Genomic DNA, 13,111 nt, shown 5'->3' on the forward strand with positions numbered 1-13,111 from the left:
CGCTGGGGAACATGTCATCCTTGTATTGTTGGACCTAACGGCTGCTTTTGACACAGTGGACCACAATATTTTAATTGCACGCCTCCGGGACACAGTGGGTGTTTGTTGTAGTGCATTGGAGTGGTTCAGGTCTTATCTCACCGACAGAACCATGAGTGTGAGCATAGGTTCTGCCAAGTCCTGTTCCACTCCACTGTCACATGGGTCCCTCAGGGGTCAGTTTTAGGGCCCCTGCAATTTTCCCTTTACATTTTACCCTTAGGTTCCATCCTGCGAAAGCATGGAATCAATCGCATTTCATTTCTATGCCGATGACACACAAATATATGTGCCTCTTAAGAAGGGTCAGGCGTTCTCGCTCCAACCCCTCTTGCTGTGTCTTGAGGACATTAAAGACTGGATGGCCCTCAACTTTTTACATTTTAATGAGAAGAAAACCGAAGTCATGGTTTTTGGGCCCCATGGCTCTGTTAACCCCCTATCGGCTGACCACGGCCCCTTGGCCCATTTTATGAAGCCTATTGTTTCTAACTTGGGTTTTTAAGATGGACAGTGATTTTAAATTGGACAAGCAGGTAGGAGGAGTTGTGAAGTCCAGCTTTTTTCACCTGAGGCGGCTGGCAAAGGTAAAGCACTTTTTAGCACGAGAGCACTTTGAGACAGTAATCCATGCCTTTGTCACAACATGGCTGGATTACTGTAATGCACTTTATTTTGGAGTCGGCCAGTCGTCCCTTTCACGTCTCCAGCTGGTGCAAAATGCGACGGCTCGGCTATTAACTGGGACACGCAAGAGGGACCACATTACTCCCATCCTGGCCTCCCTCCACTGGCTGCCTGTGCACTTTAGAGTTCATTTTAAGATTCTTTTATTTGTTTTTAAATCTTTAAATGGCCTCGCCCCGTCATACCTCTCGGAGCTGCTCCACCATCATGCTCCTGCACGCTGCCTCAGGTCGGCTGATCGACTGCTCCTGGCAGTGCCGAGGTCCAAGAGAAAGCTCAGAGGGGACAGAGCTTTCTCTGTTGCTGCGCCCCAACTCTGGAACAACCTCCTCATGAGTGTTAGTGAGTCCTCCTCACTGTCCATTTTTAAATCTCGTCTTAAAACACACTTTTATTCCCTGGCTTTTAACACAGCATGAGACTCTGAGCTGTTTAAAGTGCTTTTTATTTGTTTTATTTGATATTGTTTTTACCTTTGTGTGTTTTAACTATGTTTTCTTTTGTCACTGTACAGCACTTTGTAACGACTGTTGTTGTTTTTAAAGCGCTTTATAAATAAAGTTGAGTTGAGTTGAGATTGTTTAATGATAACAACTAAAATTAACAAAATAACACCAGTTTATAAAAATGAAAAATCTTTACATGTTTAATTAGAAAAGTCTGAAAACACAGTTTCACTTATATTTTAAAAATCTATGATAAACACAAGCAGCAGCACCAAGACCACGACTGCAACGACCCCTGACGCGACATGTATCACGGTCCCTGAGCGGAAACAGAAACACAATCGGAGTCGAGCACAAAACTTCTTTTGAGTCACAAGAGTTTTTACCGGCTGGTTCTGTCGGTACCATCACCTCGGTGGTGTTGGTGGTGTTGGTGGTGTTGGTGGTGTCGTCATGAGTCCAGGTGGTCGAAGCTACAGGTAGAAGAACGGTTGTTGTTGTGGGAGCAACAGTGGTCTGAAGAGCTGCTAGAGAGGCAACACTTGATTAATCATCTGATCCCAGATCCGCCTCATGAGTGATGCGTACTTGTACCTTCTTCTACGACCAGATTCACATATATGTATGTATCAAAACCAGTCCTTTCCACTCCGCACAAGTACGTCCCAGCATCCGACAGCCGGAGATTCAAGAAAGTCACTTTCAAAAATCCAGATGATTCCCTCAAGTAAATTCTTCTATCTCTCGACCAGTTGGATCTGTTGGCTTTTACTGTTCCCAGTATGTCTTTTCCTGTGCACGACTTCCTGCAGATGTATTTGCTGTTACCTTTAGCATAGCTGTGAGAGCAGTTGATGGATATACTCTCTCTCTCTCTTCCAACGACAGTGATGCAAAAACATTTCATCCATGAAGCTGCCAAAACCAGAAAAGATACATTTTTAAAAGTGTACTTTTAAAAAGATGAGATAAACATTTACCACAGAGCAGACAATAGAAGACAGTTATCCTGTTCATCTTGAAGATCTGACGACACTAACTACACAACATGAATAACCACGAGGGTAATGAATGTAATTGAAACCACAGTCAAAGTCATGGCTTCCGCACAGTGTTGTTTATGAAAGAGGCTGAACTTATAAAAACTTCACTTAGAAGAAGAAGATGGTTGACATGCTATTTAATATTTTACTTTTTACTTTTATTTTACTACAATTTCTGTTTGTGTTCCATGGTTTCTTGTATTTTCAGTTTCCCTTCATGATTTATCCATTATTTTAAAAGAGAGAAACTCCATTTGTTCCATCGTTTCACACGGGATGATGTTGTTGGAAAAAAACCCACCTTTAAAAATAAATCTGCGAAATAGTAATCATGTAATTTTTTACTTGTGTCATTTAAAAATATGTATTTTAATTTGAGCTACTAACATTACTTTTGAGCTGCCATCACCCTCAACATCATGCTTTGCCGCAACATTGACGTAGAATTTAAATAGAATTTACGCTGCTGAACTAGCTGAGCCACTCCAGCATGTCTTCAACCTCAGTCTACGGCTGGGGAAAGTATCAACTGTGTGGAAGACTTCCTGTATCGTTCCAGTCCCGAAAAAGATCCGACCGAGTGAACTGAACGATTACAGACCGGTGGCACTGACTTCGCAGCTGATGAAGACACTGGAGCGGCTGGTCCTCAAACATCTCAGGCCACAAGTCCAGCATGCGCAAGACCCCCTGCAGTTTGCATACCGGCCAGCAGTTGGTGTGGAAGATGCCATCCTTCACCTCCTGCATCGGACCTACTCCCACCTGGATAAAGGAATTGGTTCAGTGAGGATCCTGTTCCTGAACTTTTCTAGTGCCTTCAACACCATCCAGCCCACTCTGCTGCAGGGCAAATTGACACAGATGCATGTGGATCCTGGTCTGGTCTCCTGGATACTGGCCCCTCTCCTCTTCACCATCTACACTGCAGACTTCTGCTACAACTCAGAGCTGAGTCTTGTCCAGAAGTATGCTGACGACACTGCCATTGTTGGTTGCATCAGGGACAACAGAGAAGACGAGTATAGGAGTCTAATACGTGACTTTGTGGACTGGAGTGAGAGGAACCACTTGCAGCTGAACACCACCCAAAGACCAAGGAGCTGGTCTTGGACTTCGGGAGGTCCAGGACAAAGCCACGTCCAGTGTCCATCAGAGGCGACGAGGTGGAGATAGTTGATAACTATAGGTACCTCGGTGTGTGGCTGGACAGTAAACTGGTCCTGCAACACAGACCATGTGTATAAGAAATTCAGAGTAGACTGTACTTTCTGAGGAGGCGTCGATCTTCTAACATCTGCAAGAAGCTCCTCTGCATGTTCTACCAGTCTGTGGTGGCCAGTGTCCTGTTTTATGTTGTGGTGTGTTGGGGTGGAAATGTGTCCAAGAGGAGTGTCAACAGGTTGGACAGGTTGATCAGAAGGGCTGGTTCTGTGGTTGGCATGAAGCTGGACTCACTGGTGACAGTTGCTGAGAGGAGATCATTGAACAAACTACTGTCCATCATGGATGATGACATCATCCTCTGACCACTGTCATCAGCAGAGAAGCAGATGCAGCACGAATGATCCTACCCAGGTGCAAAACAAATAGACTCAAGGACTCATTCATTCCTCAGGCTATTAAATTGTACAATTCTGAGTTTGGGGGCAGGAGTGGAATGAAAGTAACTGGATGTTCTGTTCAATGTTAGTCTTTGTCTTTTTTATTTTTCTTCAATCTATGTTCTTTATCTTTATCTTTAGACTTAGATTGTATCATCTTGTTCTTTCTCTTTATTTCTCTTTGTTCTTGTTCTTATTTTATTTTGATTTTTTTTTTTATTAAAAATTGCTGTATTTGTTGTGGCTATTGGATAAAAACATTTTCGCGAAGGAGACCTCCTGAGGGATCAATAAAGTTCTACCTTACCTTACCTTACTATTGAAGTTACACAACACATGTCCAGCAACAAATTAGCAAACTGTTCGTATTTAAGTGTATCATGGTCTGAGCTTTCGAATAAAAATGCAGCAAGAAGCGGAGAACATCAGTAGTTTGGGACGAACCGTAAGAAGCGCCTCCACTCCTTGCTGGTACTGAAAGGTTTCTGACTATATTGTTATTCTAGCACTTGTCTCTGTGTACATTCCGATTGTCCAGGACACAACTTATCAAGTTTGTTTGCTAAGATTTCAGAAAACATTCTTCCTCTCTTCGTGCAGCATCGATGCTTTAGGCCAGTTGCTGAACAAGTGATAGTTATGAGATCGACATCGATTGCTTTAGTTTGTTTCGCCTGTTTAACCAATCAGTGCCTTAGACTGATGTTCGACCCGCCCACTTAATTTACATACGGACAAGAAAATGTCAAAATGTATAAATACCTAAATAAATAGAAGACAAATTGTATAAATGTATAAATAAATGTCAAAATGTACAGTATAAATTACAAAATGTGTATTTAAACGTAAAATAGCTCCATTCTTTGAGCAGCTCCTTCAGTCACAGACTCTTGCACCCCACGTGCAAAAAGAAACGCTTCCGCAGGTCATTCATCCCAACCGCAGTCAGACTCTACAACAACCTGCTTAAACTCAAAAATACTTAACTTCCTCCTCTTCCGGTTCAGCTATTCAGGGAATAGTCCATTCCTGTGCAATAATTTCTCAGCATAATGCACTTTTTTACTGTCAGGCTTCGTACCACTTTGATTATGGTGTTACTGGGCTGTGTTTCAGTGATGTGTGTGGCTGATGTTGTTCTTGCTTTCGTTCATGTCTGTTATCTTTGGTGTTCTGTCTTTTGTCCTTGTAAAATGTTTTTGTTCTGCTGCACGTGTGAAATTTCTAATCTAATCTAATCTAACGGAAGAGAACAAAAGAGAGAATAATTGAAAAAAGTTACAACACAGACAGACGGAACAAAATGATTGATACTTGACAGAAACATCAAACAAAAGAGCAAGAACTTGACCTTTATCTCGCCACCTGACTCTGACCCCTCTGTCCCTTCTCCTAGTCTGACATTTTTCAACCTGTGACTATAGAGGTTTTAAATGACCTGGTTGGCCACAGCAAGCCTTCCGGTTCCTGGATGATGCTGTACCTCCTCACTTTTTTAAGACAATTTTGCTGAATTTAGGTCAGTCGGTGTTGGCCATAATAATAGCAGTTTGTGTTCCAGTGTTGTCCCGCAGAGGTTAAAGCATGCTGTCATCCAACCACTGCTGAAGAAAACTGGTCTAGATATAACTGAACTGGCAAATTTCAGGCCCATTTCAAAGCTTCCCTTCTTAGCTAAAGTGCTAGAAAAAGCTAGAGAAGTTTTTAAAGAACAATGACATAATGGAAGTCTTCCAATCAGGTTTTAAAACGCAGCACAGCACTGAATCTGCATTATTAAGGGTTTATAATGATATCTTTATGGCAAATGACGCTGGGGAACATGTCATCCTTGTATTGTTGGACCTAACGGCTGCTTTTGACACAGTGGACCACAATATTTTAATTGCACGCCTCCGGGACACAGTGGGTGTTTGTTGTAGTGCATTGGAGTGGTTCAGGTCTTATCTCACCGACAGAACCATGAGTGTGAGCATAGGTTCTGCCAAGTCCTGTTCCACTCCACTGTCACATGGGTCCCTCAGGGGTCAGTTTTAGGGCCCCTGCAATTTTCCCTTTACATTTTACCCTTAGGTTCCATCCTGCGAAAGCATGGAATCAATCGCATTTCATTTCTATGCCGATGACACACAAATATATGTGCCTCTTAAGAAGGGTCAGGCGTTCTCGCTCCAACCCCTCTTGCTGTGTCTTGAGGACATTAAAGACTGGATGGCCCTCAACTTTTTACATTTTAATGAGAAGAAAACCGAAGTCATGGTTTTTGGGCCCCATGGCTCTGTTAACCCCCTATCGGCTGACCACGGCCCCTTGGCCCATTTTATGAAGCCTATTGTTTCTAACTTGGGTTTTTAAGATGGACAGTGATTTTAAATTGGACAAGCAGGTAGGAGCAGTTGTGAAGTCCAGCTTTTTTCACCTGAGGCGGCTGGCAAAGGTAAAGCACTTTTTAGCACGAGAGCACTTTGAGACAGTAATCCATGCCTTTGTCACAACCCGGCTGGATTACTGTAATGCACTTTATTTTGGAGTCGGCCAGTCGTCCCTTGCACGTCTCCAGCTGGTGCAAAATGCGACGGCTCGGCTATTAACTGGGACACGCAAGAGGTTCCACATTACTCCCATCCTGGCCTCCCTCCACTGGCTGCCTGTGCACTTTAGAGTTCATTTTAAGATTATTTTATTTGTTTTTAAATCTTTAAATGGCCTCGCCCCGTCATACCTCTCGGAGCTGCTCCACCATCATGCTCCTGCACGCTGCCTCAGGTCGGCTGATCGACTGCTCCTGGCAGTGCAGAGGTCCAAGAGAAAGCTCAGAGGGGACAGAGCTTTCTCTGTTGCTGCGCCCCAACTCTGGAACAACCTCCTCATGAGTGTTAGTGAGTCCTCCTCACTGTCCATTTTTAAATCTCGTCTTAAAACACACTTTTATTCCCTGGCTTTTAACACAGCATGAGACTCTGAGCTGTTTAAAGTGCTTTTTATTTGTTTTATTTGATATTGTTTTTACCTCTGTGTGTTTTAACTATGCTTTCTTTTGTCACTGTACAGCACTTTGTAACGACTGTTGTTGTTTTTAAAACGCTTTATAAATAAAGTTCAGTTGAGTTGAGATTGTTTAATGATAACAACTAAAATTAACAAAATAACACCAGTTTATAAAAATGAAAAATCTTTACATGTTTAATTAGAAAAGTCTGAAAACACAGTTTCACTTATATTTTAAAAATGTATGATAAACACAAGCAGCAGCACCAAGACCACGACTGCAACGACCCTTGACGCGACATGTATCACGGTCCCTGAGCGGAAACAGAAACACAATCGGAGTCGAGCACAAAACTTCTTTTGAGTCACAAGAGTTTTTACCTGCTGGTTCTGTCGGTACCATCACCTCGGTGGTGTTGGTGGTGTTGGTGGTGTCGTCATGAGTCCAGGTGGTCGAAGCTACAGGTAGAAGAACGGTTGTTGTTGTGGGAGCAACAGTGGCCTGAAGAGCTGCTAGAGAGGCAACACTTGATTAATCATCTGATCCCAGATCCGCCTCATGAGTGATGCGTACTTGTACCTTCTTCTACGACCAGATTCAACTCCCTGTATGTATCCAAAACAGGCCTTTCCACTCCGCACCAGTACTTCCCAGCGTCCGACAGCCGGAGATTCTTGATAGTCGCTTTCAAAAATCCAGATGATTCCCACAAGTAAATTCTTCCATCTCTCGACCAGTTGTAACTGTTGGCTTTTACTGTTCCCAGTATGTCTTTTCCTTCGCACGACTTCCTGCAGATGTATTTGCTGTTACCTTTAGCATTCCTGTGAGAGCAGTTGATGGATATACTCTCTCTCTCTCTTCCAACGACAGTGATGCAAAAACATTTCATCCATGAAGCTGCCAAAACCAGAAAAGATACATTTTTAAAAGTGTACTTTTAAAAGGATTAGATAAACATTTACCACAGAGCACACAATAGAAGACAGTTATCCTGTTCATCTCGAAGATCTGACGACACTAACTACACAACAGGAAGAACGTAGAGGGTAATGAATGTGGTTGAAACCACAGTCAAATTCATGGCTTCCGCACAGTTTCGTTTATGAAAGAGGCTGAACTTATAAAAACTTCACTTAGAAGAAGAAGATGGTTGACATGCTATTAAAGGACAACTAATGTGTTGATTTAAGTGTCTCTTAAATTGTTCTACGACCTCTATTATAATCATCAGTATGTTTCTTTTTGCGTAAAACTGTCATTTTAAAAATATATTTACATTGGAAAATGCGCCTAACCACTTAAAACGTCTGTTTTGGCTCAGACGAAACTTCTTCCAAACAACCCAACCCACTCTGCTCTCATTGTTCAGGGGTCAAAGGTGGAAGTAACTATACCACAGGAAATCTCAAACTCACCTGTAAAACTCCATCGTATAAAGCACTTTGCTGGCGTATACACAAAGTAATAATTAAAATAAGGTTTGCTGCTTCAACAAAATCAAAGAAGAGCAGAAACAAGTCTCACTATGTTTAAATAAAGAGGATTTGTGTCACGCTGAACATGCAGGTCGTGTTAAACGCTTAGTAAATATTGTTGTTGTTATTAAATATGAATTCTAGGCCAAACTTTGCCGACATGACTACATTGCACTTACTTTCGGTGTTATTTTGATGTAGAGTCTCGGAAAAGACATTGTTTCACATGCGGTGGTGAATCCAGTCTTTTTGATTAAACATCAGTCCTCAAAGTGTCGTTTGAAAACAAAAATCATCCCATAGGTGCATTAATCCATCTTCTTTGGTTGAGTCTGAGAAGAGACGAGCATTCTTGCAACACAGAACACAGGCTTTGTCATCCATCCTGCATGAGAGTCTGACCAGCCTCTTGTGTTAGCGGCTAACTGTTAGCAGCCGAGGCGGCACAACCATAACACATGGTACAGATCAGAGCTTTTTGGAGGCGGATTATCCCCTATTCTGACGTCAGAATAGGCTCGCAAATGATATTCTCTTTCTGCGAGATTTCAGACGTGGGAGAACTTTATCAAGTAATAACTCCAAAATGGAGCAACATCAAGAAGAATGACCGACTTCAACATTTACAACATGTAAATAAGTCGGGAGAGTTGGGTGCCCTTTTAATATTTTACTATTTACTTTTATTTTACTACAATTTCTGTTTGTATTCAATGGTTGCTTGTATTTTCTTTCAGTTTCCCTTCATGATTCATCTATTATTTAAAAAAAGAAAAACTCCATTTGTTCCCTCGTTTATCGCGGGGGTGATGTTCTGGAAAAAAAACCACCTTTAAATGAAATCTGCAAAGTAGTTACCATGTAATTTTTCACTTTCATTTAACAATATTTATTTTAACTTGAAAACCAAACATTGCTTTTGAGCTGCCATCCCTCTCAACAACATGCTTTGCCGCCCAGTCAACCAATGACAGCTCAAGGTCACTTTTAATGTATCAACATTGAAGTATAATTTAATTACAGTACTGTAGCGACCAATCAGCGGTCACTTGTGGAGCAGAATGGCATCATGGTAGTTAATTGTTTTCTTGGCACCTTAAGTAAGGTGGGGCGGTGCCTCCCACTGAATTCTGTGGTTGTGTTGGCGTTTAGTGTTAAAGAATTGATGTTGCTTTTAAAGTCTTATCACAATAAATATATAATCATGACTACTGCAGCTCACACAAAGCTTGTCTCCCATGCAAGCGGTTATAACCACTTCCACTGACTCATACAGAAAACCGTTTCTGGCAAGCAACAAAAAGAACAAGCTGTTTATATTTAAGTGTGTCATGATCTGAGCTATGAAATAAAAAGGCAGCAAGGAGCGGAGAACGTAAGTGGTTTCGGACGAGCCATCATATTTTGAACAAAACCTACCCAGAAAGAAGGTGAAACTGTCGTACAATTCTGCAGTAGAATGTACAAAGTCTTTAAAGACAACAGTGGGATCCCTGAAAATAATGACGTGAACGGTGCCTTCAACCAACAGTTAAAAGCAGCCATTTTAAGTGGTTTAAAAGAGCCAGTTAAACATTGGATCAGAAAAAACTATGTGAACTTGCCAACAGTGTCATTAGAAGAATTCATGATTAAACAATTCACGCTAACAAATTAATCAGAGAAAAGAAGAAGCAGGATGCCCTTAGTGTTATCTTGATCTTTTTAGTATATATTTTTGTAGTATTTTTTTTTTTTTTTTGTTTAAGCGCTTTGTGACCCTGGTCTAAAAAAGCGCTCTATTAATATCAATTACTTACTTACTTACAAGTGCATTTGAATGAAGAGGGAACTGAAACTTAGGTAATCGAGACAGGAAAAAGCAAGTTTTCTCTGAACAATGCGCAGAAGATAAGAGGCCAGAGAAAAAGGAAAAGAGGAGAAGCAGAAAGAAAGAAAGAAAGAAAGAAAGAAAGAAGAAAGAAAATGACAGTCAATAACTGAAAAGGTCATATGGATCGTGAATGTTACAAAAAAGCAGAAGAAAGCCAGGACCGGATGATGATGAGGAAGAAGCATGACTAGAGAAAGTAAATAGAGAAAAGACAAAGTAAAGGTCAGAAGAGACAGAAGAAATAAATTACTATGTTTCAGAAATTTAAAACAATAACTGAAACGAAGCATGACATTTTTTTTTACTGTCAAATGAAACAGATTTCAAACTGTAACCAGAAATTGTACTACTAATTAATGGTCGTCACATGCTATTTTTAGTAGATACTGGAACGGAACGAACAGTAATCAGAGACATCAATTACACTACAGCAGGAGAAAAAAACCACAAGAGTAATGTCTGCAAATGGAATTGTAAGAATCAGTCCAATCAGTGAAAGACTGACTGTTAAGTTATAACAAGATATTGATTTGATTACTGCAAAAGTTATTATGTCTCCTGAATGTCCACACAATCGTTTGGACAGAGACTTGATGCTTGAGCTAGGACTAACTGTTAGATAGAAAAGCTTTATTCATCCCCAGAGGGGAAACACACTTTCACAACAGCGCAGTTGAAAAAATAAAGTGCAAGGAAAAAAGAAATAATAAAAGAGATAATACAAAATAAAAACGATCTTAAGAATATACAAATTATTTACAAAATTAGAAATTTGACACTATTAACAAAATAAAATAGAATAAAAATAAAATAAAATAGAAATAAAAAACGGAAGAAAATAAAATAAAAAGCACACGAGAAGAAAAACACACTACGGATTAGCATCAGGATATTTAAAGTAGAGAGTTAAATATCCTGACACCAGTTGGGATGAAGGACCTTCTATAACGCTCCGTCCTACACTGGGGGTGCCTGAGCCACTGAAGGAGCTGGCCAGCTCCTCCACGGTCAGGTGCAGTGGGTGAAGAGCGTTGTCCCTGATGGAGGATAGTCTGGAAAGTGTCCTCCTCTCTCCCACCTCCTCCACCGAGTCCAGCGAGCGGCCCAGGACAGAGCCGGCCCTCGTGACCAGCCTGTTCAGTCTCTTCCTGTCCCGGTCCGTGCTGCCTGCGCCCCAGCAGACCACAGCGTAGTGGATAGCAGAGGCTACCACAGAGTCATAAAAGGTCCTTAAAAGTGGTCTGCACACTCCGAAGGACCTCAGTCTCCCCAGGAGGTGGAGGCGACTTCGGCCCTTCTTATACACTGTAGGAACACTAGGAGTGGTGAAATATCACCCACAAAGAGGTACCATTTCTGATACCTTAATTGTGGAATCAGAAGAGAGCCACACCTAATGGTGGAGTCTGGATTTTCCTTATGGGAACCCAAGAGGAGTGTCAGAACACATTGGACACTGCTAAGGAGTTAGCATCAGGGCCGGGTCTAGACAGGCATGTATGAGGGGGCAGCCACAAATCTTGAGGGGGCATTGTGCCAGGCCCCCTCTTGCCCCTGCCTAGACCCGGCCCTGGTTTGAGGGGGCACAACATTTATTTGAGGGGGCCAGGCCCCCTCTTGCCCCTGCCTAGACCCGGCCCTGGTTAGCATTAGAGCCATACGAAGCGATGAGTCCAGATGAAATGCCCATGACTATCATAATCATCACGTAGGTCCAGATCCAGAATCTCCTTGTAATACTCCTCTTTTTCAATTAAAGAAAGCAAGTCTGTCTACATTTTGGCGTCTGGTACAAGATTTGCGAGCAGTAAATGCTACATTACAGCAGAGGGCGCCAAATCACGCGTTTCTCCACTCGATAAAATCCAAAAAGGACGGTATTTTACTATCATAGATTTAAGCAATGCTTTTTGGTCCATTCCTTTATAAAAAGAAAGTCAAGCATTGTTTGCTTTTACTTACAAAGGAGAAAAACTTTTACAAGATTACCACAAGAGTACACTGCAAGTCCAACCATTTTCGGTCAAAACATTCAGTCGTGTCTCAGTAACTTTATTCCAAAGGAAGGAAGTCAATATTAAACGAAAATCAAGACAAATGCAAAAAAACACTCTCCAACTCCTTGAGTATTTGCATAAAACGGGTAAAAAAGTAAGTGAAAACAAGTAACCACTTTGGAAGTCAGATATTTGGGACATACCTCAACCAAACAAGGTAGAACAGTGAACCAAGAAAGAAAGGAGCCAAACTTGTAAAGAAGTTATTGATAGGCCCCGAAGAAAAAACGTGGTTACCAAAATCATTGTTTAAATGTGCTGCAGTTTTGATTTATGGGTTGACCCTTCTCTCAACAGGAGGGATTGTAGTCCAGATAAATGGGATTTATAACACGCACAGGTTTAATTCCTTCTCACAACATTTTTGTAAGGAGTATTCTGCATCAGAAATAACTTCCAAGGACAATTGAGACCAAAACGTGGCTCATTCCCTGACCCAACTTTTCCATTAACCTACATTTTATTCAGTTATCTAAATAGAAAGGTGTTGAATATTGTCTAGTACTTATAGACGCCTTCTCTAAGTGATGAGATCTTTCCAAAGGCTAAACCAGATGCACTCACAGTAGCCAAGGCATTTTGTAAACACATAATTCATTCATCAGATCATCAGAAGTGACTGTCATCAGTGAGCAGAGAAGCAGAATGAGTGCACGAATGCTCCTACCCAGGTGCAAAACAAATAGACTCAGGGACTCATTCATCCCTCGGGCTATTAAATTGTACAATTCTGAGTTCGGGGGCAGGAGTGGAGTGAAAGTATCTGGATGTTCTGTTCCATGTTAGTCTTTGTATCTTTGTCTTTGTTGTTTTTTTTTGTTTTTTTTCCTTGACCTATGTTCTTTGTCTTTGTCTTTAGACTTAGATTGTGTCATCTTGTTCTTCCTCTTTATGT

At 41.4% G+C, this 13,111-nt stretch overlaps 1 protein-coding gene across 1 annotated transcript; it reads right to left on the minus strand.

Moving 5' to 3' along the window:
• Positions 1 to 258: 258 nt before the first annotated feature.
• Positions 259 to 7,815, minus strand: LOC148089603 (uncharacterized). The gene is made up of 8 exons (XM_087787062.1): positions 7,774 to 7,815; positions 7,388 to 7,708; positions 7,189 to 7,320; positions 1,767 to 2,087; positions 1,559 to 1,699; positions 1,487 to 1,491; positions 912 to 974; positions 259 to 270 (listed from the first exon to the last, which is right to left on the minus strand). Exons 1-8 carry the CDS (start codon positions 7,808 to 7,810, stop codon positions 259 to 261), a joined length of 1,032 nt encoding a protein of 343 aa, XP_087643188.1. The 5' UTR covers positions 7,811 to 7,815.
• Positions 7,816 to 13,111: the final 5,296 nt, after the last annotated feature.

Source organism: Callionymus lyra, chromosome 1 (assembly GCF_982586985.1).
Source record: "Callionymus lyra chromosome 1, fCalLyr1.hap1.1, whole genome shotgun sequence".
Classification (NCBI taxonomy): domain Eukaryota; kingdom Metazoa; phylum Chordata; class Actinopteri; order Syngnathiformes; family Callionymidae; genus Callionymus; species Callionymus lyra.